This window comes from Kogia breviceps, chromosome 4 (assembly GCF_026419965.1).
Source record: "Kogia breviceps isolate mKogBre1 chromosome 4, mKogBre1 haplotype 1, whole genome shotgun sequence".
NCBI classification, from domain to species: Eukaryota; Metazoa; Chordata; class Mammalia; order Artiodactyla; family Physeteridae; genus Kogia; species Kogia breviceps.
Window position 1 is genome coordinate 116,883,198 of NC_081313.1, and position 22,530 is coordinate 116,905,727.

General features: G+C 46.1%; 1 protein-coding gene across 1 annotated transcript in view; it reads left to right on the plus strand.

Moving 5' to 3' along the window:
• The window catches only part of PSD2 (pleckstrin and Sec7 domain containing 2), a 48,749-nt gene extending 29,484 nt beyond the window's left edge, over positions 1 to 19,265 (plus strand). Inside the window, exons 9-16 of the mRNA XM_059061262.2 lie at positions 8,123 to 8,212; positions 9,337 to 9,380; positions 10,606 to 10,796; positions 10,968 to 11,038; positions 11,468 to 11,625; positions 12,539 to 12,683; positions 13,920 to 14,063; positions 17,036 to 19,265. Of these exons, the coding sequence (XP_058917245.1) occupies positions 8,123 to 8,212; positions 9,337 to 9,380; positions 10,606 to 10,796; positions 10,968 to 11,038; positions 11,468 to 11,625; positions 12,539 to 12,683; positions 13,920 to 14,063; positions 17,036 to 17,245 (1,053 nt within the window). The 3' untranslated portion in view covers positions 17,246 to 19,265. The remainder of the gene's footprint in view (positions 1 to 8,122; positions 8,213 to 9,336; positions 9,381 to 10,605; positions 10,797 to 10,967; positions 11,039 to 11,467; positions 11,626 to 12,538; positions 12,684 to 13,919; positions 14,064 to 17,035) is intronic.
• The last annotated feature ends 3,265 nt before the right edge of the window (positions 19,266 to 22,530 follow it).

Below are 22,530 nucleotides of genomic sequence, written 5' to 3' on the forward strand. Positions count from 1 at the left end.
AATTTACCCAATATGATTTCACTTTTTTGCAGTTGATTATCTTACTTTCCCATCCAGAGATTGATTGATTTTAGTAGATGAAAGTGTATTCTGCAGTTGTTGGTTGTAATGTTCTATGTGTTGATAAGGTCAAGTCTTTTAACTGTGTTGTAAAAATCTTGTATATCCTTAATGATTTTTTTATTATGGTAAAATATACAAGACATAACTTTACCATTTTAACCAGCTTAAGGTGTACAATTAAGTGGAATTAAGTACATTCACACAGTGTGCAACCATCACCACTCTCTTGTTCCAAAACTTTTTCATCACCCCAAAAGGAAACCCCGTACCCCTTCACAGTCACTCCCCATTCTCTCCTTCCTCCAGTCCCTGGCAACCACTAATTTGTTTTCTGTCTCTATGGATTTGCCTATTCTGGATATTTAATGTGAATGGAATCATATAGTATGTAGCCTTTTGTATCTGGCTTCTATCACTTAGTGTAATGTTTCCAAGGTTCATCCATTGTCATAGCATGTGTCATAATTTCATTTGTTTTTATGGCCGAATAATATTCCATTGAATGGATATGCCACATTTTGTGTATCCATTTGTCTTTTAGTGAATGTTTGGATTGTTTCCACCATTTTGATATTGTGAATAGTGTTACTCTGAACATTTGTGTACAAGTTTTTGTTTGAACACCTGTTTTCAATTCCTAGGAGTAGACCAGCTGCATCTTATGGTAATTCTATGTTTAACTTTTTGAGAAACTGTGAAACTATTTTCCATAGTGGCTGAACCATTTAAAATTCCCACTAGTAATGTATAAGGGTTTCAATTTATTCACCTCCTTGCCAACACTTCTTTTCTTTTCTTTCTTTCTTTTCTTTTTTAATGATAGCTGTTCTAGTGGGTATGAAGTGGTATCTCATTTTGGTTTTAATCTGCATCTCCCTAGTGACTAATGATATTGAGCATATATTTTCATGTGCTTGTGGCCATTTGTATATCTTCTCTGGTGAAATGTCTATTCAGGTATTGATACTTTGCCCATTTTGGGGGGTTTTATAATTTTTATTTAAAGTTGTAAAAAAAATAAAAAATTGTGGCAAAATATGCATTACATAAAATTTACCATCCTCACCATTTTTATATGTATAGGTCAGTAGTATTAAGTCTATTCACATCGTTGTGCAACCAGTCTTCAAAACTTTTTCATCTTCTCAAACTGAAACTCTATATCCATTGAACAACTCCCCATTCCCTGCCCACCAGCCCTTGGCAACCACCATTCTACTTTTTGTCTTTGTGAATTTTACTACTCTACATACCTCATATAAGTGGAATCACACAGAATTTGTTTCTGTGGCTGGCTTATGTCGCTTAGAATAATATCCTCAAGGTTCATCCATGTTGTAGCATGTGTCCTAATTTCCTTCCTTTTTAAGGCTGAATACTATTACACTGTATGTATACCACATGTTGTGTATCCTTTCATCTGCTCTTGGACATTTGGGTTGCTTCCATCTTTTGGCTACTGTGAATAGTGCTGCTATGAACATGGGTGTGCAAATATTTCTTTGAGACTCTGCTTTTAATTCTTTTGGGTATATACCCAGAAGTAGTATTGCTGGATCATATGATGATGTTATTTTTCACTTTTTGTGGAGCAACCATGCTATTTTCCATAATGATTGCACCATTTTACATTCACACCAGCAGTGCACAAAGTTTCCAGTTTCTCTACCTCCTTACCAACATTTGTTATTTTCTGCTTTTTGATAATAGCCAAGTTATATCTTATTATAGTTTTAATCTGCATTTACCTAATGATTAGTAATCTTGAGCATCTTTTCATATGCTTATTGATCATTTGTATATCTTCTTTGGAGAAATGCCTATTTAAATCTTTTGCTTTTCTTTAATTGGGTTGCTTGTGTTTTTGTTGTTGAGTTGTAAGAGTTCTTTATTTATTCTAAATACTGTACTCTTATCAGATATATGGTTAGAAAAAATTTTCCCTTTTTATAGATTGTCTTTTCATTCTCTCAATAGTGTCTTTTGGGGCACAAAAGTTTTAAATTTTGATGCAATCCAGTTTATCTATTTTTTCTTTTTTGCTTGTGCTTTTGGTGTCATATCTAAGAAACCCAAGGTCATGAAGATTTAGCCCTATGTTTTCTTCTAAGAGTTTTATAGGGTTGGCTCTTATGTTTAGATCTTTGATCCATTTTGAGTTACTTTTTGTATATGGTGTGAGGTAAGGGTCCAACTTCATTCTTTTGCTGTGGATATTCAAATTTCCCAGCACATTTGTCCCAGCACCATCTGTTGAAGAGACTATTCTTTCCCCATTGGGTGGTCTTGGTACACTTGTCAAAAATCAATTGATCATAGCATTACAATTTATAAATGTATCAAAGTAACACAGTGTTGGGACTTCCCTGGTGGTCCAGTAATTAAGACTCCAAGCTCCCAATGCAGGGGGCATGGGTTTGATCCTTGGTCGGGGAACTAAGATCCCTCGTGCTGCGTGGTGTGGCCCCTCCGCAGAAAACACCAACAAGAGAAAAACAAAATAACACAGTGTACACCTTAAACTTACACAGTGTTACATGTCAGATTTACTCAATTAAAAAAATCAATGACCATAGATGTATGGGTTTATTTCTGGACTCTTAATTCTATGCCACTGATGTATATATCTATTCTTATGCCAGTGTCCCACTGTTTTGATTAGTCTAGCTCTGTAGTAAGTTTTGAAATCAGAATGTGTTCTTTTCCAAGATTGTTTTGGCTATTGGGATCCCTTACAATTCCATATGAATTTGAGGATAAGCTTTTACATTTCTGCAAATAAGGCCATTGGGATTTTGATAGAAATTGTATTTAATCTGTGGATTAGTTTTGTGAAGTATTACCATCTTAACTATATTAAATCTTCCAGTCCATGAACACAGGATGTCTTTATATTTATTTATGTCATTCATTTCTTTCAGCAACCTTTTTTAGTTCTCAATGTACAAGTCTTTCACCTCCTTGGTTAAATTTGTTTCTAAGTACTTTATTCCTTTTGATGCTATTGTAAATGGAATTGTTTTCTTAATTTCATTTTATGATTGTTCATTACTAACATATAGAAATGTAATGGATTTTGTGTGTTGATCTTATATCTTGCAACTTTACTGAATTTGTGTATTAGCTCTAATAGTTTTTTGGTGGGTTCTTTAGGATTTTCTGTATATAAGGTCATTTCATCTGTGAATAGAGATAATTTCACTTCTTTATTTCTAATTTGGGGGACTTTTATTTTTCTTATCTAATTGCTCTGGCTTGAACTTCTAGTACAATTTTGAATAGAAATGGGTATTCTTGCCTTTTCCTGATCTTAGGGGGAAATCTTTCAGTCTTTCACCAGAGTGTGTGATGTTAGCTGTGGGTTTCTCATAAATGCCTTTTATCACGTTGAGGAAGTTCTCTTCTATTCCTAGTTTGTTGAGTGTTTTTTCCATGAAAGAAGTGTTGAATCTTGCCAAATGCTTTTTCTACACCAATTGAAATGATCATGTTTTTTACCACCCTTCTTTCTATTAATGTGCTGTATTATGTTAATAGATTAAAAAAATTTTTATTTATTTTTGGCTGCATTGGGTCTTTTTGGCTGCGTGGGCTTTCTTTTGTTGAGGTGAGCAGGCTTATTGTGGTGGCTTCTCTTGTTGGGGAGCATGGACTCTAGGTGGGTGGGCTTCAGTACTTGTGGCTCATGGGCTGTAGAGTGCAGGCTCAGTAATTGTGGAGCACGGGCTTAGTTGCTCCGCGGCATGTGGGATCCTCCCGGACCAGGGCCTGAACCCATGTCCCCTGCATCGGCAGGCGGACTCCCAACCACTGCACCACCAGGGATGCATTTCACTTGGTCATGATATATAATCCTTTTTTAAAAAAATAAATTTATTTATTTATTTACTTTTGGCTGCGTTGGGTCTTCGTTGCTGCGCACAGGCTTTCTCTAGTTGTGGTGAGTGGGGGCTGCTCTTCATTGTGGTGTGCAGGCTTCTCATTATGGTGGCTTCTCTTGTTGCGGAGCATGCGCTCTAGGTGCGCAGGCTTCAATAGTTGTGACACGTGGGCTCAGTAGTTGTGCCTTGCAGGCTCTAGAGTGCAGGCTCAGTAGTTGTGGTGCACAGGCTTAGGTGCTCCGCGGTATGTGGGATCTTCCTGGAACAGGGCTCGAACCCGTGTCCCCTGAATTGGCAGGCGGATTGTTAACCACTGGGCCACTAGGGAAGTCCATAATCCTTTTAATATGTTGCTGTTTGCTAGTATTTTGTTGAGGGTTTTTACATTTATGTTTATAGGGTATACTGTTCTATAGTTTTATTTTCTTGTGATTTCTTTGTCTGGTTTTGGTATCAAGGTAATGCTGGCCTTATAGAATGAGTTAGGAAGTGTTCCCTCTTTTTCAGTTTTTAGGTAGAGCTTAAGAGGTATTGGTGTTAATTTTTCTTTAAATGTTTGGTAAACTTCACGGGTGAAGCCATCTGGTCTTAGACTTTTCTTTTGTGTGGTTTTTGATTACTGATTGAATCTCTACTTCTTTTTAGGTCTATTCAGATTTCCTATTTTTGCTTGAGCCAGTTTTGGTAGTTTCTGTGTTTCTAGGAATTTATTTTATCTAGGTTTTCTAATTTGTTGGCATTAATTAATTGATATTAACAAATTAATTGCTTAGTATTTTTGTTCTTGTTACTGAGAAAGAAGTGTTAAAATCTCCAACCAAGATTGTGAATGTCTTTCTCTTTTTAGTTCTGTCAATTTTTGTCTTTTATTTTTATTTACTTATTTATTTATTTTTCTGTGGTACGTGGGCCTCTCACTGTCGTGGCCTCTCCCGTTGAGGAGTACAGGCTCCGGACGCTCAGGCTCAGCGGCCATGGCTCACGGGCCCAGCTGCTCTGCGGCACGTGGGATCTTCCCAGACCGGGGAATGAACCCATGTCCCCTGCATCAGCAGGCGGACTCCCAACCACTGCGCCACCAGGGAAGCCCTGTCTTTTATTTTTTGAGACTTTTATTTATTATTAAGTGCATACAAATTTAGGATGCTTATATCTTCTGGTAGATTGACCCTTTTATCATTATGAGATGTCTCTATTTCTAGTAATGCTTCTTGCCTTTAAGTCTATTTTGTCAGTTATTAGTGTAGTTATACTGGAGTTCTTTTGCTAGTGTTTGCATGTATATCTTTTTTCTATCCTTTCCCCAAGATTTCTGTCCCTTTATATTTAAGAGGTGTCTATTAATCTTTGCCTTTTAATTGTACCATTTAATGAATTACTAATATATTTGAGTTCAAACATACCAGGTTACTCTGTTTTCTCTTTGACTCATCTGGTCTATATTGCTTTTTTTTTTCTCCTTTCTTGCCTATTTTTGGATTATTTAAGTATTTTTTAGAATTCCATTTTCCCCTGTTAGCTTGTTAGTTGTGAATTCTTCTAGAATTCTTTTTGTGGTTTGCAATATGCATCCCTGACTTATTAAAGTACTTTTTACCACATCCTGGGAAATGAAATAACCTTAAAATGTCTCAATTTCATTTATTTGTCTTCTCAACTTACATACTACTGTTATCATCCTTTTAAATATTATATCTCTTTCTATATTTTATTCCCCAGAAAAATTTATTATTGTTATTTTGCAGTCAATATTCATTTAGACTCAGCCACCCTTTTTGTTGCTCTTCATTCCTTTCTGCTTCTCCATGCTTCCATCTGAGATAACTTTCCTTCTGTCTGAAGAATTTCCTTCATTTCTTTTTTTTTTTGTGGTACGCGGGCCTCTCACTGTTGTGGCCTCTCCCGTTGCGGAGCACAGGCTCCGGACACGCAGGCTCAGCGGCCATGGCTCATGGGCCTAGCTGCTCCGCGGCATGTGGGATCTTCCCGGACCGGGGCACGGACCCGTGTCCCCTGCATCGGCAGGCGGACTCTCAACCACTGCGCCACCAAGGAAGCCCTCCTTCCTTTCTTAATTTCAGGTGTTTTGCTGAAGTATGACCAGAGTGTTTCCCAGGGCCCCTTGTCCTTGGTGGGCCCTGAATTCCAATTTTTGTTCTCTAGTCCTATTGACCACTCAGTTGCTCACCCTTTTGGCCACTGCTTGAGAATTGACAAATGCTTCAAAGAGGAAAGCTGCTCCTAGTCAGTCTCACAACCTCCATGTTTCCCTTATTTGCAGGATCTTTAGCCTTGAAGTCCTCATTGCTCTTATATTTCTCCAGTGTCTTCACATAAATGTTTTATTAATATTTTGACCAGCAATTGTTTCTGATGGGAAGGTTCATCTTCAATAAGATAGTCTGTCATTACTAGCATTGGAAATCTTGCCTGGTTATTTTTTGATTTTGCACCCCTGACTGATGGCTGGGGAATGTTCAGTGTGTGTGGAACTCAGGCAATATTATCAACATTACCCTCATACTCCTCAATTACGAATGTATACATAAATGACTATATACATAATACATATATGTACATGTACAATATACACATAGATTTATGAAACATACTATATTAAGGCACACATAGATCATTTCTCCTTAACCCTTTGGGAAAGATATAGAAAACTCTTGCTTGCCAGCTACTTATAAAGCTTTCTATCATTGTTTTCTTTTTTTTTTCTTTTTTTTTTTTTTTTTTGTTTTTGTGGTACACGGACCTCTCACTGTTGTGGCCTCTCCCGTTGCGGAGCACAGGCTCCGGACGCGCAGGCTCAGCGGCCATGGCTCACGGGCCCAGCCGCTCCGCGGCATGTGGGATCTTCCCGGACCGGGGCACGAACCCGTGTCCCCTGCATCGGCAGGCGGACCCTCAACCACTGCGCCACCAGGGAAGCCCTATCATTGTTTTCTAAATTATTTTCTGTGGTGTGTGAATGTCCCACATGATGTTAATATAGTCTTTGCTAAAATGGTGCCAAGGTCAATAAGTTTGAGGCACTGTACGTGGAATCCTCTCCTTGGAGACTCTTAACACACAGAAGCACATTAAAAACTCTGAAACATATAAACTTATTTGATTATGAAATCCTTTTCTGGGGGGAATTCCTATTCCCATCTGTAGGTGAATCTTGGGAAACACTGCCTTATAGCAAACCTAAATCCACAAAATCCTATACCAGTAAATATCTAGTGTTCAAGGGCCTTTGTCTTCTCAAAGGTGAAATGCCACCAGTGTTTCCTCAAACGTGAACACTGCAAGTCTGAAAGTATGCACATCAGATGTTGGGTTTGGAGGGCTGGAGCCCCTCTTGTAATCATTGGTTAAAAAACGAAGGCAGAACTTTGGGGTACAGTCATTCCCAGATCTTTGTCTGTGCCTCCTGGAGTGAAACCATCTGCTTGGGCTCCCTTGGTCCCAGTGCAGCTCAGCATGGGGTACCCATGTGTGTTGGTGGAAATTGATTTTTGATTCTCTTAAGACCAAACTCTCCCTCACTTCACCTACCTCTTGGAGGTCTTGCCGCCCCTCTGTACAGGTGAGAGGGTGAGACAGTTGTGACGGAATACACAGAGCTTCTGCTCAGGAGCCAAGAGGCCTGGGTTCAAGTCCTGGTGCTGTGTGACCTTGGGAGAGTTAACCATGGAGTAGCGGGTGAGAGCACGGGCTTTGGTGTCAGACACACTCAGCCCTTCTACTTCTTTGCTGTGTGATCATGGGCACGTCACTTCACCTTCCTGCACCTCAGTTTCCTTACCTGTCAAGTGGGGATAATAATAACACCCACCTCACCTTCTCTTTGTTGTGAGAAGGAAATAAGATAATGCATGTTGAGTATAATACCTGGAACATGCTAGGCACTGGCAAATGTCAGCTATTACAATACATCATCTAACCTGACTCCTTCATCTGGGTTTGAGGAGAACCCCAACCTCTCATGATGCTTGAGGATCAAATAGAATCTTGAATGTGAAAAAGAGTTCTGTATACTCTTGGGAGACAAAGGGAAATCCAGGCAGTCTGTTTTCATTACTGCCCTTGATGCTGCCTCATCCCTTCTGGCCGGGCAGGGCAGGGTGTGGGGACCACACCAACCTCCATCCCTACTCTCAGGCAGAACCATTTCTCCATTACAGAACATTGGCAAGAAGATGTCCTGCCAGCAATTCATTGCCAACTTGGACCAGCTGAATGACGGACAAGACTTTGCCAAAGACCTGCTGAAGGTATAAATTGCTAAGGGTCCCCATGGCCCCAGCTGTGTCCAGGGTGGGTGGAGAGGAGAGAGATTTCTGCCCACTAAATCCTGATGGTCCAGATTCCTAATTCTGGGGTCAGGGTCCTGATGACTTTGGGACAGAGGTAGAGACCATCCAGGTCAACATGTGACTGTTATGTGTTCCCTGAATTAGGCAGAGGGGTAGGCTCTGTGAGATTTGTTTTTAGTGCTCCACTATCATTATTGCTGTCATGGTAATCCTCAAACTTGCCACCCATTGTCACAGCTGCCGCCACTATCACCACCACCTTTATCACCACTACCACCTTCACCACCACCATCATTATCATTACCACAGGGAAAAGACCACTCATTCTTTCAACATCATCAGGAATCTAATTTTCTTTTGAGGCTGAAGCCCAAGGTGGAACTCTGGCCTTTCAAGCCCTGTCAGTTCTCCACGTTGGAGGAAGAGGAGCAGGTTTCTGGGGGGTAGATGATGAGTTCAGTTTTAGATAGTGAGTTAGAGGGACCTGATGATATCAAGTGGGCAGTTGAATAGTGAGTCCGGAGGTCAAAAAATAAACATTGCCTCCATCGCTGTTCTTACCATAATTATGTTCTTCACTGTCAGGAAGCACTTAAGAGTGTTTTTGTAAGTAAGATCAAATAATCCCAGTCCCTTCACCCACCTACTCCCTGTCTACTCATCCACTCATCTACCCATCCTCCCATATACCCATCCTTCCATCCACCCACCCACCCTGCAACTCAATCATTCACCTGCCCATACACCCACCCATTCACCCATCACCCACACATACACTCCTACACAGTCCCCTATATACACTCCACATCCACTCACCCACCCATCCACTCACCCATTTCCCTGCCCATTCACCTACCTACTAACCCATCCACCCACTCATCCTCAAGTCTTTCCAATCATCTAAAAATGAATCCACCCACCCATCCCCCATTTATTTACCCATCCAATAAATAAGTGTGAATCAAACACCTACTTTGCCCCACTGGCTGCAAAGATGCTCCCTCACTGTATCCAAATTGCTAGATGGAGATTTCTTTGACTGTTCATTGAACTCCTCTCTCTCTTTTTTCCCCCTCTCCCAGACTCTTTACAACTCCATCAAGAATGAAAAGCTGGAATGGGCCATGTGAGTAGTGCCCATGGGCACAGGTATGGGGAGACTGAATTACGGGGAGGGGGGAGGGGGTGTGGCTGGGGGTACTGGGAAGTCACGCCGGTTACTCTCCATGGTGCTGATTTCTCGCACCCAGGGACCTGGTGATCCCTGGCCAGCTGTCCAGCTCCTGGTGTTGAGTTCCCCTTTGGGTTTGTTTTCTGTCTTGATAAAAAGTATGCAATGTTTACAGCTATGGAATAGATTGAACTGTGAGTTTAGTTTCATGATGTTCACAACAGGTTTTCTGTTCAGGGGATATTGCCACTATTCCCAATGATGATAGCTCTTTCCCCTCGGGGAGGTAGGCAGGCATGAGCTATGAGTCCCTTTACAACTCCAGTAATCTGACCAAGTTGACGTGGTGATGCTGTTGGCAATGGGGAGAGATGACTGCCCCCTAACTTCTTCCCCTGTGAGGGCAGTGAGACCTGGAGATGCCCAGCCATCTGGAAAGAGGTATGGTTGGTGACCTTGCTGACTGGGGAGACTAACAGCCTCCTGAGGAAAGTTGCCACTCCACCGGGGAGTTGCTGTACTCCCCAGGGCAGCCTGGGTCTTTTTTTTTTTTTTTTTTTTTTTTTTTTAACATCTTTATTGGAGTATAATTGTTTTACAATAGTGTGTTAGTTTTCCCTCTACAACAAACTAAATCAGTTATACATACACACATGCTCCCACATCTCCTCCCAGCCTGGGTCTTTGGGCCCATGAAGAGGTCCCAGGTAGGGATTGTTAGGAACCCCAACCCAACTGGGGAGAGCTGACATTCTTATACCAGGGCTCCTAGGCTGGGGAACCTAGACTTTAGGGGCCTCATCTACTGACCTTCCCTCCCTCACCATGTCCCTGGGGCTTGGGCAGTCTGGCCATGGGTTACTGCTCCCTGGGGCTGGGCCTTCAGAGAGGAGAAGGAAGACAAGGAAGGAAGCCTGAAGGTAGTAAGGTCTCCAGCTTTGTGATCAAGGGTGAAGACTGGAGCTTGGAGGCCAAAAATCAAAGCTCAGAGGAGAGATGTCAGAATTGAAGACTCAGAGGAGGGAACAAAGGTCTGGACCTGTGGTCTGGAACTGGAACCTCCTTATCTCTGCTCTTTACCTCTAACTGGCTTCCAAATGAGTGTTTTGTGGGGAGAGGGCATGTTGACGTGGGAATGAGACCTCCGTGGAGGTGGTACTCAGGCCTAGTACTTTCCTAGTGATGAAGATGAGCTGAGGAAATCACTGTCTGAACTGGTGGATGACAAGTTTGGGACAGGCACAAAGAAGGTGACACGGATCCTGGATGGTAGCAACCCCTTCCTGGATGTCCCACAGGCTCTCAGCGCCACCACCTACAAGCATGGTGTGCTGACCCGGAAGACTCACGCCGACATGGATGGCAAGAGGAGTGGGTGTCAGGCGGGGAAGGGGCATGGGGAGGGATGCTAGTCCAGAGGGGGTCCACACTCCCTTGGCTACTCCTCTGGTAATGCCCATGCAGGCAGACGTGTAGGGGACACAAGGGAAGAGATATCGGGGTGGTTGGTTGTGGCCACACTACCCGTGTTCCCCTCCCCAGCGCCCCGTGGGAGGCGTGGTTGGAAGAAATTCTACGCGGTGCTTAAAGGGACCATTCTGTACCTGCAGAAGGTGAGAGACTACTCCAGAGTCCTTACCCAGAAAGGGCCAGCTCAGCCCCTGCCTTATGGTGTCCAGAGGGTCCCGGGCAGGACCTAGGGCTTAGGCAGATTCTGGGTCCTCCCCCATCAAAGGCCTTACTTGGGCTCACAAAGGGCTTTGGTGGTTTCAGGGAGGGGTCTTTTGAATGTCCAGGGGTTCAGAGGATACCCAGTGTAAGGCCTGTTCAGGCTTCTGAGACCAACTGGGGAGGAGTGCCTGGTGAATCTTGTTGGGGTGGGCATGGCATCACAGTGGCAGCAGCTGAATAATGGTGGGATGTACAGGGACAGAGAGAAGGAGAGTAAAAGGGAGGGACAGTGAGGGTGGAGGAAGTATGGGTCAGTAAGCCAGAGCCTGGTGATGACAGAGGCTTGCCCACCCCCTACCTGGCCTGTCCAGGATGAGTACAGGCCTGACAAAGCCCTGTCTGAGGGCGACTTGAAGAACGCCATTCGTGTGCACCATGCTCTGGCCACCAGGGCCTCCGACTACAGCAAGAAGTCCAATGTGCTCAAGCTGAAGACAGCCGACTGGAGGGTCTTCCTCTTCCAGGCACCGTAAGTAGGAGTGGGGGCACCCTCGCTCCCACCCTGGGCTTGGGACCTGCCCCATTCCCTTGCCTCACCCACCTCAGGGGAGGCACCCTTAGCTTCCCCTTCATAGCAGCCATGAGAGTGAGTGTATCTGTAAACAGCTTGGGTCCCTCCCCAGCAGCACTGGTTCTCAAGTGTGGTCCCCTCAGCATCTCCTGAAAAACCTGTTAGAAATGCAGTTTCTCTGGTCCCACCTTAGACCTCCTGAATCAAAAAGGCTGGGGATGGGCCAGCAATTGTGTTTTAACAAGCCCTCTAGGCGATTCTGATGTGCACTGAAGTCCCTAAATACAGGGCATATGGGATCTTTATCATCCTCCACTTAAAGTCGGAGGCGGGGGGATGGGTACAAAAGACTCACCCTACAGTTTCTCCATAAGACCTTCTTTCCACTCCCCTGCACTCCATCCTCCTGTGACTTGAGATTGGGGTTTCATGTGTCAGATGAGCTTAAAAGGGGGGAGGCTGGTAAGTGAGCTCTCAGGATAGGAGTGGACGTGCCAGGCCAGGTAGTGGGGCTGGGACGAGATGGCTGAGTTGGGGTGACCAGTTGCCCAGCTGCCTCTAACAATCCCCTGCTGGTCTCACACTCATTAGCTCCAGGCTGTTAGCTCTGAACCTGGCTGGGCAGCTTTATTTTCACATGAAAATCCAGGTCTTGCCTGGGAGCTGGGGCAGAAGGGGAGCTGTCTACACAGATGTGACTAGGCCCATCCAGCCCCCATCCTGCCATCCTCCCTCACTCCTTTGCCCACTTACACGGAGGTCTTCATGCCCTCTCTGTGCCAGGCTGATGCTGGGTACTGGGTGCTGGGTGTGAGATAGGGAGTCCTATTGTGCGAAGCCAGTGCGCTCTCCCCTCCCCTCCTGTCCCCAGGAGCAAGGAAGAAATGCTGTCCTGGATCCTTAGGATCAACCTGGTGGCTGCCATCTTCTCGGCGCCCGCCTTCCCAGCTGCTGTTAGCTCCATGAAGAAGTTCTGTCGGCCCCTGCTGCCCTCCTGCACCACTCGCCTCTGCCAGGTACAAACTCCTAGGATCACAACACCACCTCCCCAGGCTGCCTCTGCTGTGCCAGGCTCCTGCATTCAACAGCCCTCACCTCAGCGCCTATCCGGCGCCTGGTCCTGGGCTAAGAGACAAGCCGAAGGGGCAGATATTCTCCTCCATCTCCACCGCACCCCACCCCCGTTTACAGATGGGGAGACTGAAGGCACACACCACACAGTGGCCTGGGTGTGCCAGTGGCAGTGTGTCCTGTGGATGTGGTTGTGGTCTGTGGGCATAACGTGTGTCTGGGACAAATGGGAGAGAATGTTTGTGTCACAGGGAGCGAGTGACAGGTGAGACTTGGCTGCCCTTTCATCCAGGGCTCTTTTGTTGCCCTCACCTACCCTTAAATATTTTATTTGTAATCCTTAAAAAACTCCTACTCATTAATACTCCATTTTTCAGAGTTTTTTTTGAGAGGAGAGGATAAAGGGTGGGCCACTACTTGTGAGGTGGGGGGCAGGGGCAGCGCCATACTTCCCTTCCTGTCAAGGCCCTTGTCCGGGGTCTTCTCCGCAGAGCCCCTGGGGCTGTGCCAGCAGGGCACACTCCCCCCACGTGCACACGTACCATTCAAGCACACGCATGTTTATGTGCATACACACGTGCTGTGCACCCACACCTGCACCATACTTGTGTCTGAGCATACACATACACCCCCCCCACACACACAAATGCATGCAGCCCAGTGCCTGCATGGCATAAAGGGGTCTGGCTGTGCTGTGATGGCTGGGGTGTACTGTGCACTTGTCTGTGAGTGACAGTGTCTTTGGGTGTGATCCTGGGTCTGTGGCCATCAGACGTGTCCGGGCATGAATGTGAGAGACTGTGTGCATCGTATGAAGCCAGGGGGTGCCGAGGCCGGGCTGCCCCTTGGTCCAGTGGGTTTGTGTGTGTGTGAGGGTTCATAGGAGCCAGGGGCTGTGTCTGGGTGACTGTGTGTTTGTGTAAGGGAGTGTCTGCGTCCACACTCAGTGTGAGGGTCTCTCATCTCCTGAGCCTGCTGGGGAGGCTCTAGGAGAGCTGATGCCAATGGCAGGAGGGGAGGAATGAAGGCAGCGGCGGAACTCTTCCTTGGGTCTGGACCCGGCTCTGCCCCTGTGTATTTGATGACCCTGGCCAGGCCTCAGTTTCCCTTTGGCGAAGCAGCTCCTGGTGGGACAGCCCCCCTGAGGGTGGGACCTCACAGTCCATGACTTGTCTTTGCAGGAGGAGCAGCTGCGTTCTCATGAGAATAAATTGAGGCAGGTGGCTGCAGAGCTGGCTGAGCACAGGCGTCACCCGGTCGAGCGGGGCATCAAGTCCAAGGAAGCTGAGGAGAACCGGCTGAAGGAGCATTATCTCACGTTTGAGGTGGGCCCTTCAAAGGAGGGATTTTGAAGGACAGGGCTGGAGCAGGAGGAAGAGGCCAGCTCCTGCCTTCCACATCACTCCCCGACCAGGGGCTCCTGCTTTGGGGGCTCCCCTGAGGTAGTCGTGGACCGTGGTCTCCTGTGGGCCAATCTCTGCACAGTCCAGCTGCACAAACAATTGTGCCCTCACTTATGTCTCTCAAAGAGCACCAGACGGGCTCTACCAGAGACCCCTGTCACCCCTCTACATCTTTCTCCAAGCCCCATCCTCACCTCCCCTTTCCCCATAGGCCCAGCTTCTTGGGAAGTTTTTGCGACCAAACCACAGAACTCAAAAGCCCTCTCCACGTGACTTTCCCCCCTTGTGTCTCATATGCCTCTTTCACATAGGTTTATCAAGCAGAGCACCTGGGTCTTTCCTTCTGAACTCTCCCTTCTTTCTGTCTTGTCTCTGCCCCCTCCCCTGGTTCTGCCCCACAGTGGGGTGAAGGATGGTGGGGTGGACTTGGGGGAGGAAGGCAGGAACCACTTGTCCATTTTGGACCGACCTGCACCAGGGGCGTGGACAGACACAAGAGAGGCTGAGACCAAGACAGGAAGACCCCGGAGCAGGAAGGGTGGGAAGTCGCCCCTCTCAGTCTCTAGATTTACACTCTGATTTTCTACTGCAGCATAGAGGAGAGAGGAGAGCTCCCAGGATAGATCCTGACCTTTTGAAAAACATAACACTTTATGGCTTTTGAAAGTCTTCTCAATTTCACTCTCTCTGTGATATAAAAAAAAGCCACACTGATTGGCAGGTGTGATTCTCTTCACTTCCCTTGTATTGATTGATTTAATCCTCATATGAACTCTGTGACACGGGTTTTGTTATTATCCCCATTTTACAGATGGGGAAATTGAGGCTTGGAGAGGTTGGATCCTGTGCTTGAGGTGACACAGGAAGTGCAGGAGCCAGGATCCTAACCCAGGCAATTGACTGTGGCTCCAGAGCCCTGGTCTTTCTCACCCCCTGCCTGGCTTAACTGGGGGTCGAGGGGGAGTGGTGGGGAGAATGAAGGGTAGGGGAGGTGAAGCCCAAAATGAGGGGTCTTTCAGCTCCTGTGGCAGAGCTGGGTGAGAACAGGGTCTCGTGACCCTTAGTCCCTGCCTTCCCTGGGACTGCAGTGAGGGCCTGAAGCTCAGAGTCAAGGCCTCAGACACTGCCAAATCTCCCTCCTAAATGTTTACCAATTTACAGCCCCTTTAATAGCTCTTGAATGTGCCTCTCTCTCCAGGCCCTCACCAACACTGGACATAATCTTCATTAATCTGATAGGTTTAACAAGTGGTGTCTTATTGCCCTTTTAATTTGGATTAAATTTTTTTAAAAAAAATTGTGGTTAAAAAGCATAGCATAAAATTGATCATCTTAACATCATCTTATCATCATTTTTAAGTATATAGCTCAGTAGTGTTAAGCCTGTTCACATTCTTGGGCAACCAATCTCCAGAACCTTTTCACCATCCCAAACTGAAACTCTATAACTATTAAACAAAGACTCCTCAGCACCCTCCCCCCAGCCTCAGCCCCTGACAACTATAGTTCTACTTTCTGTCTCTATGAATGTGACTACTCTCTAGGTAGTTTATATAAATGGAATCATACAGAATTTATGTTTTTGTGACTGGCCTGTGTCACTCAGCACAATGTCCTCAAGGTTCATCCCTGTTGTAGCATATGTTAGAATTTCCTTCCTTTTTAAGGCTGAATACTATTCTGTTGTATTTGTATACCACGTTTTGGCTATCCTTTCATCGACTGATGGACATTTGGGTTGCTTCCATCTTTTGGCTACTGTGAATAATGGTGCCATGAACATGGGTGTGCAGATGTTTCTTTGAGATCCTGCTTTCAGTCCTGCTTTTATATCCAGAAATGGAATTGCTGAATTGCATGGTAATATTATTTTTCACTTTTTGAGGAATAGCCGCACTGTTTTCCACGGTAGCTGTACCATTTTACATTCCCACCAATAGTGTACTTGGGTTCCAGTGTGGAACCCAAGAAATTCTTCCACATCCTTACCAACACACTTGTTACTTTCTGGGTTTTTTGTTTGTTTGGTTGGTTTTTTTGTGGTACGCGGGCCTCTCACTGTTGTGGCCTCTCTCGTTGTGGAGCACAGGCTCCGGACGTGCAGGACCAGCGGCCATGGCTCATGGGCCCAGCTGCTCCCCGGCACGTGGGATCCTCCCGGACCGGGGCACAAACCTGCGTCCCCTGCATCAGCAGGCGGATTCTCAACCACTGCGCCACCAGGGAAGCCCTTGTTTTTGTTTTGACAGTAGTTATCTTAATGTGTTTGAGGTGATATCTCATTGTGGTTTGGATCTGCATTTTCCTGATGAATAGTGATGTTGAGCATCCTTTTGTGTGCTTATTGGTCATTAGTATATCTTTTGTGGAGAAATGTCTATTGGAGTCCTTTGCCCATCCTGAAATTGGGCTGTGTTTTTGTTGTTGAGTTGTAGGAGGTATTTTTCCCTTTAATATTCTGGATACTAGACCCTTACCAGATTTATGATTTACAGATTTTTTTCCCATTCTGTAGATTGCCTTTTCACTCTATTGACTGTGTGCTTTGATACAGAGAAGTTTTAAATTTTGATAAAATCCCATTTGTCTATTTTCACTCTTGTCTGTGCTTTTGGTATCATATCCAATAAGTCATTGGCAATTAATTTGGATTTTAAAAATTATTTATTTATTTATTTATTTTTTAATTTGGATTTTTTAAAATTATGAGTGAAATTTCTGTGCATGTCCCTTGCCTAATATTTTTATTGGGTTGTTTATCTCCTTTTTATTGATTTGTGAGAGCTCTCTAAATATTAAGGAAATTAGTCTTTTGTCATATAAGATACATTTTTTTCTCATTTTGTTGTTTGTCTTTTGACTTTATTTTTGGCCTTTCTCTGCCCTTTCCCCAGAAAAGCCGTTATGAGACCTACATCCACCTCCTGGCTGTGAAAATCAAAGTGGGCTCAGATGACCTGGAGCGGATTGAGGCCCGGCTGGCCACCCTGGAGGGGGATGACCCTTCTCTCCGCAAGACACACTCGAGCCCTGCCCTTAGCCAGGGCCACGGAACTGTGACTGGCAGCAAAGCCACGAGGGATAACACTGGGCCTGATACTTAGCTGGCATGGATGGGCAGGTCCCAGAGGCAGGCAATGCCCCCAGAGGGGTCAGTGAGCACTATTCCAGCCAGGGGCCACTTGGCTCAGCTCCAGGCAGTTGTTGGGCAGCCAGGGGGCGGTGTGGAGAGCCCTGTGGGCCAAGGAGATGGAGATGCTATTCATGATGTTGATCTTGCATCCTGGGGCTGCTCTGGGCATCCGACCCTCTCCCCAGCTCTCACATCCCTCTTCACCCCAGAGCCTCATTTTCTAGGCCAGTTGTGTGCATGCTCTAGACACCATCTCACTGGAGAAGTGGGAAGGGTGGTTGACTTCCCAGGCTTTCCTCTTCTCACAAGTTCCTCCCCTCATGTCCCTTGTTTCTGAGGGCAGGTCTTGACCCCAGGTCTCAGCTTGGACTCCCGCCCTTTCTCCTCCTCCTTCCTTTGAGTTGACCAGCAGCAGGTCTGCAGACCACCAGCACTATCCTCTCCTCCTCCACTCAGCAGCCTTGGGAACCACACCCCATTCTCCTGCCTCACCTGGCAATAACCCAGGACCCAGGCCTGTCTCTCAGTGCCAAGCTCTCTCCACTCAAGTGTGTGTCCACCTCATCTTCCATCCATCGAGGCCACTACTGCTTTCTTTTATATGGACATAAATGTATATATATAAGAATTATATATATATAAGGAACCCCTTTAGAGATGGTTTTGGAACTGATATCAGTTAGAGGATGAAATAAGAGGTAGGAAAAGCCTATTTCAGAATGCACTTGTTAGCAAGGAGGGCTGCTCTCTGGCCCCTGGAGGCCCTGACACTCTGGGAGGGAAGGTAGAGATGGTATGACCTCCTCTCACCCTATTTCCCCCTCTTCCGGCTGACCTGTGACTTAAACTGCTCTTACAGTTAATGCTTTGGAATAAATAGTGTGTGTGTGTGTGTGTGTGTGTGTGTGTGTGTGTGTGTGTGTGTGTGTGCTGCCCTGTCTGTCCCACAGGCATCCTGGGGTGTGAGTGGGATGGGACCATGGCCCTGTTTATATTTTGGTCTTTATGTTGGTGCTGCCGGGTCTCTGAGCTCCAGAGGTGGCCTCTTGTACAGATCTACTGCTACAGGAATAAAAGACACTCTGCCTTGCAAATAGCCATTTGTCAACAAGCCCAAAGATGTTTGCTGGGGGAAGGTTATGGAAGCCACTAATTCTTGGTCTTGGGAAAAGGTGGAATGACAAGTTGTTGATTGTTTTTTAGGTTGCTATTTCTCGTACTCGTCTAGTGACTCAGAAACGCTAGTGAAGGACATGTCTGGGAAGAATAATTTTCCATGTGATGATCACAGACTAGCATCCTTTAAACCCTGCAATCCTCAGACTGACAGTGGTGGGGGTGATGGCACCCGCAATACAGCTGTGATGAGCAAATCCTTTCTATTTTTAAAATAGATTACTGTAGTTTGGCCAGCAATTTGACCTCAGTGGTAACATATTTAGTTAATAAGCCAACCTTGCAACTAAGCAGCCAGCATTTACAAGCCCACTCACATTTGATACAAGGGACCTGTGAGTCTGTGGAGTGATGTAGTGATTTAAATCCAGGTTATTTAATTTGGATCAGCTGAGTGTATTTTATAACCAAACCATCTGGCACCTTCATTTTGCTGAGTGGAAGTAAATGTTCATTTAAGTGAAATTGAAAGAGCAATGTGGCAACATAAAAAAGCTCTCTACTTTTTTCTCCACGCTGTCTCAAAGGTCCTTTGAGTTTGGGGTCAGCTTCCCACCCTCTACCTCATGAGGGTGGGTGAGTGAAATCAGAGGAGCAGGCTCCATCCACTGCAGACACGTGTGCTTCCCTGAGCACTAGCTGTGCCTCCCATCAGTAAAAAAACCTTTTAGTTCACTTTCTTAATTGTATAATTATTTATTGTAAATTATATACATGTACTACTGTACTAAAATATTATGTACATTATAAAACATACACAAAAATAGAAATTTTAAAAAGATGAGATGAAAATAAATCTAAAGCAAAGTTCTTTTTTTTCTGCATTCTAATGGACCATCATATTCCCTCCACAACCTCTGCCCCTAATATGTCCATTTTCCAGGACTGTCCAAATCCAGAGACTCGGAGGACTGCAGGTGAGATGCGATAAGTGGTTTGCGCCACCTGGTGGTCCTGGGAACTGTACGTGGGCTCAGGGACTCCTGGGGGCTGACCCTTGAGGACAGTCTCTTGAGCCTCCATCCTCTCATTCAGTGAAGGTGAACAGTGCTGCACACTGTGCTGGGTGCTGGGGATACTGTGGTGAGAAAAGGATTGACCAGATCCCTGTCCACACGGGGCTCACAGTCTAGTGGGGAGGGGGACAGACAGCCACCATTTCCATTTGGGACTCTGGAAGGGCTGGGGAGACAAGCCAGAAATGACCTGGCAGAGAGAAGAAAAAAGAATTGGAGAAGTGGGGAAGACTGACTCAGGAAGCCACCCGAATGTCCTAAGTGCTCCTGGGGGACAGGGTAGTAGTAGGAAAGTCACTTAACTGTGCTATACCTCTTCCTGACAGGCCATACTAAAGATGCCCCATGGCAGAATTTGAGAGGTGAGTAGAAAAGGGGCCTCTCTGGCCACACCTGCTCCTAGGTTCCATTCACACCTGTGAATGAATAGGTGGCTGATATGATGGGGAGTCAAGGAAACTGATTAGGTTCTGGCCTTAGACTCTCAGCAGGTAATGTAGAATCCAGAGCAGATAATGAAGGTACCAATGGGGTCATGTGAAAGCCAATGAGTTAATCAAGGGGCCATTCAGAATTACTTGGGGTTACATAGAGGTAGATGGGTTCACTGGGGTCATAGAGGTGGTTTCTGACTAAAAATTTAGAAGGTAGAAACTTAGGGCCCTCAGAAGGGTCAAATGAGGATACTAAACTGGGTCATGAAGAGGTCAGTGGGTTCACCAAGAGGTCATTCAGAATTACTTGGGGTCACATAGAGGTCGGTGTGCTCATTGGAGTCATGGAAGTGGTTTCTGAGTGAAAATTTAGAAGGTAATAGTAACTCTGGCCCTCAGAAGGGTCAAATGAGGACAATAAACTGGGTCATGAAAAGGTCGATGGGTTCACCAAGAGGTCATTCAGAATTACTCAGGGTCATAGAGAGATCATAAATCACACAGAGGAATTACTGGCTCTCAGAAAATTTTAGAGGCAATAGCAAACTCAGAGCCGGCATAGGGATCTGGATGAGGTCATCAGCTAGGGGCTAGAGAAGTCAGTGATTTGCAGGTTTGTGTAGCATTTAGTTCATTAATTTCCTTTTTTCTTTGTAACAGGTACTTTTTTCCCCAGCATCCCCACATGAATACATGTCTAGTTCTTTACTTTTCTCCATCATTTCCCTTTCATCCAGTTTTTGCCACTCTCTGTGTGACTCAAGAATGCAAGGCACAGGATATGGTCATCATCATCATCAAATTAGCCATTAATAGACATCTGTCATGTGCCAGAAGCAATCCTGGGTGCTCTATATAATCTCCACAGCAACCCTTTGAGGTAGGTATTAGCATCACCATTTCCCAGCTGAGGCAAGTGCAGCCTAGAGAAGTCACACAGCTAGTGAGGGGCAGAGCTGGAATTTGAACTCAGGCCCTGTTGATACCTAAGCCCTTTCAACCCTAAGCCTGTCCTTTGCACGTGAAGGTCTCTGAGCTGACTACACATTCTGTGCTCATTTGCGCATACGCCCATACATCAACCACCGGAGCTCTTTGGATAGCTGACTCCTTTGTGTCTGGTTGGAACCTAATGGTTCCTGGTGCTGGGCATTGGCTTAGTAACATTAATAAATGAGGGGAAAGGCTCACCTTGGACACCATCTGCCTTCTCCATGCCTGAAATCATGTACCCTTCATCAGCGACTGCAAGTTTAGACAGGCCCTGGCTTTGAGGGGATATAAAAAAAACCCAACACCCTGTGGGCTTACAAGCTGCAGCAGCTGTGGTCCTCCTGGCAGCTGAGGGTAACCATTATGGCACTTTTCATGTCCACACTTTGCCTGTGACATGCCTGAGGCCCCAAGGGTCATCCTGCCTCAGGTGCTTCAGTGCCAACCTCACAACCCTTCCCTCCTCACCCAACTAGGCCCGGAAACTCTTGCCTCATTCTGGCCCCTGTAGCTCCAGGGCAGGAATTGGGCCAGGGCTCTGAGGCTGAGCTCGAAGCAGAGTAATCTGTGTCAGCCCCTTGGCCAGGTTTCCCAGTAGCCGGGGGTGGGGAGCTGGGGGACACCTTGTGAACGTTCTTAGAACAGGGAGGAGGGCTGGAGCCTGTCCTGGGAGTCTAAGGCAGGGGGATTTGAAGGGAGGGTCTCTTCTCCCAGGGACTGCTCTGGCCCTCTCCAACCTCCACACCAACATCCATCCATCTCTATCACAGGTCTTCATCCTCTGTCTCCCTCCTCACCTGGGGGCTAGGCACACGCAGTCAAACATGAGTTATTTCTGATTTTATTTATAATATAAAAATGTTCAAGTGTCAACAGTCAGGTGTTTGGACATTTCAAGGGGCAGGTTTCCCATTTGCTTAGGATTTTTTTTTTTTTAAACAATTACCTTTTTGACAAATTAGCAGTGGACCCAGTTTTGGAGGGTGGTGAGGTCAGGGCTGGAGAGGGAGTGGAAGTCATGGGTGGGCTAGGGGCTGGGAGCTGGGCTGTGAGAAGGAAATGGTGTTACTTTATTGCTAAGAGGGGAATCAAATACACTGTCGAGTGGCTCTTCTCGGTCCCAGCGTGACCATGCATCCAATCTAAAGAATCTGAAATGCAAAGGACATGCAGGCATAAAATAGAAAAGACGACCTGTAAACGAAGGTGCTGCAGAGGACGGAGGGGCGTCCTGGAGGCCATAGGGGAGGAAGAACCACGAACATTGCGACCCTGGCAGAGCGGCCCCCTCCCCGGGCCGAGGCTGTTGGGAAGACCTCTTTCTCAGTGCCCCCCTCCCTTAGCAGCTGTGAGGAGCGGGGAGGCCCCCTCCCCATTCTGGTTGCTGTCGCTGGGCCTTAGTCTCCCCCTGGACGTTACCTGACCCCAACACTAGCTCCAAACCTAGGATCCCCGCCCTTTCCTCAGGGGGCCCAGGACTCCAGATCTTGCACTGGAGCAAAGCTACTCCGGACCTCCTGTCGTTCGTTGGGTCCCCCAGCCTCGCGCTCACCCGAACCCAATCCCGCAGCCTCTTCTCTCCTGCTTTCTCTCACCACCACCACCTCCCACGACCCCCGCCAGCTTGGGATCCTACA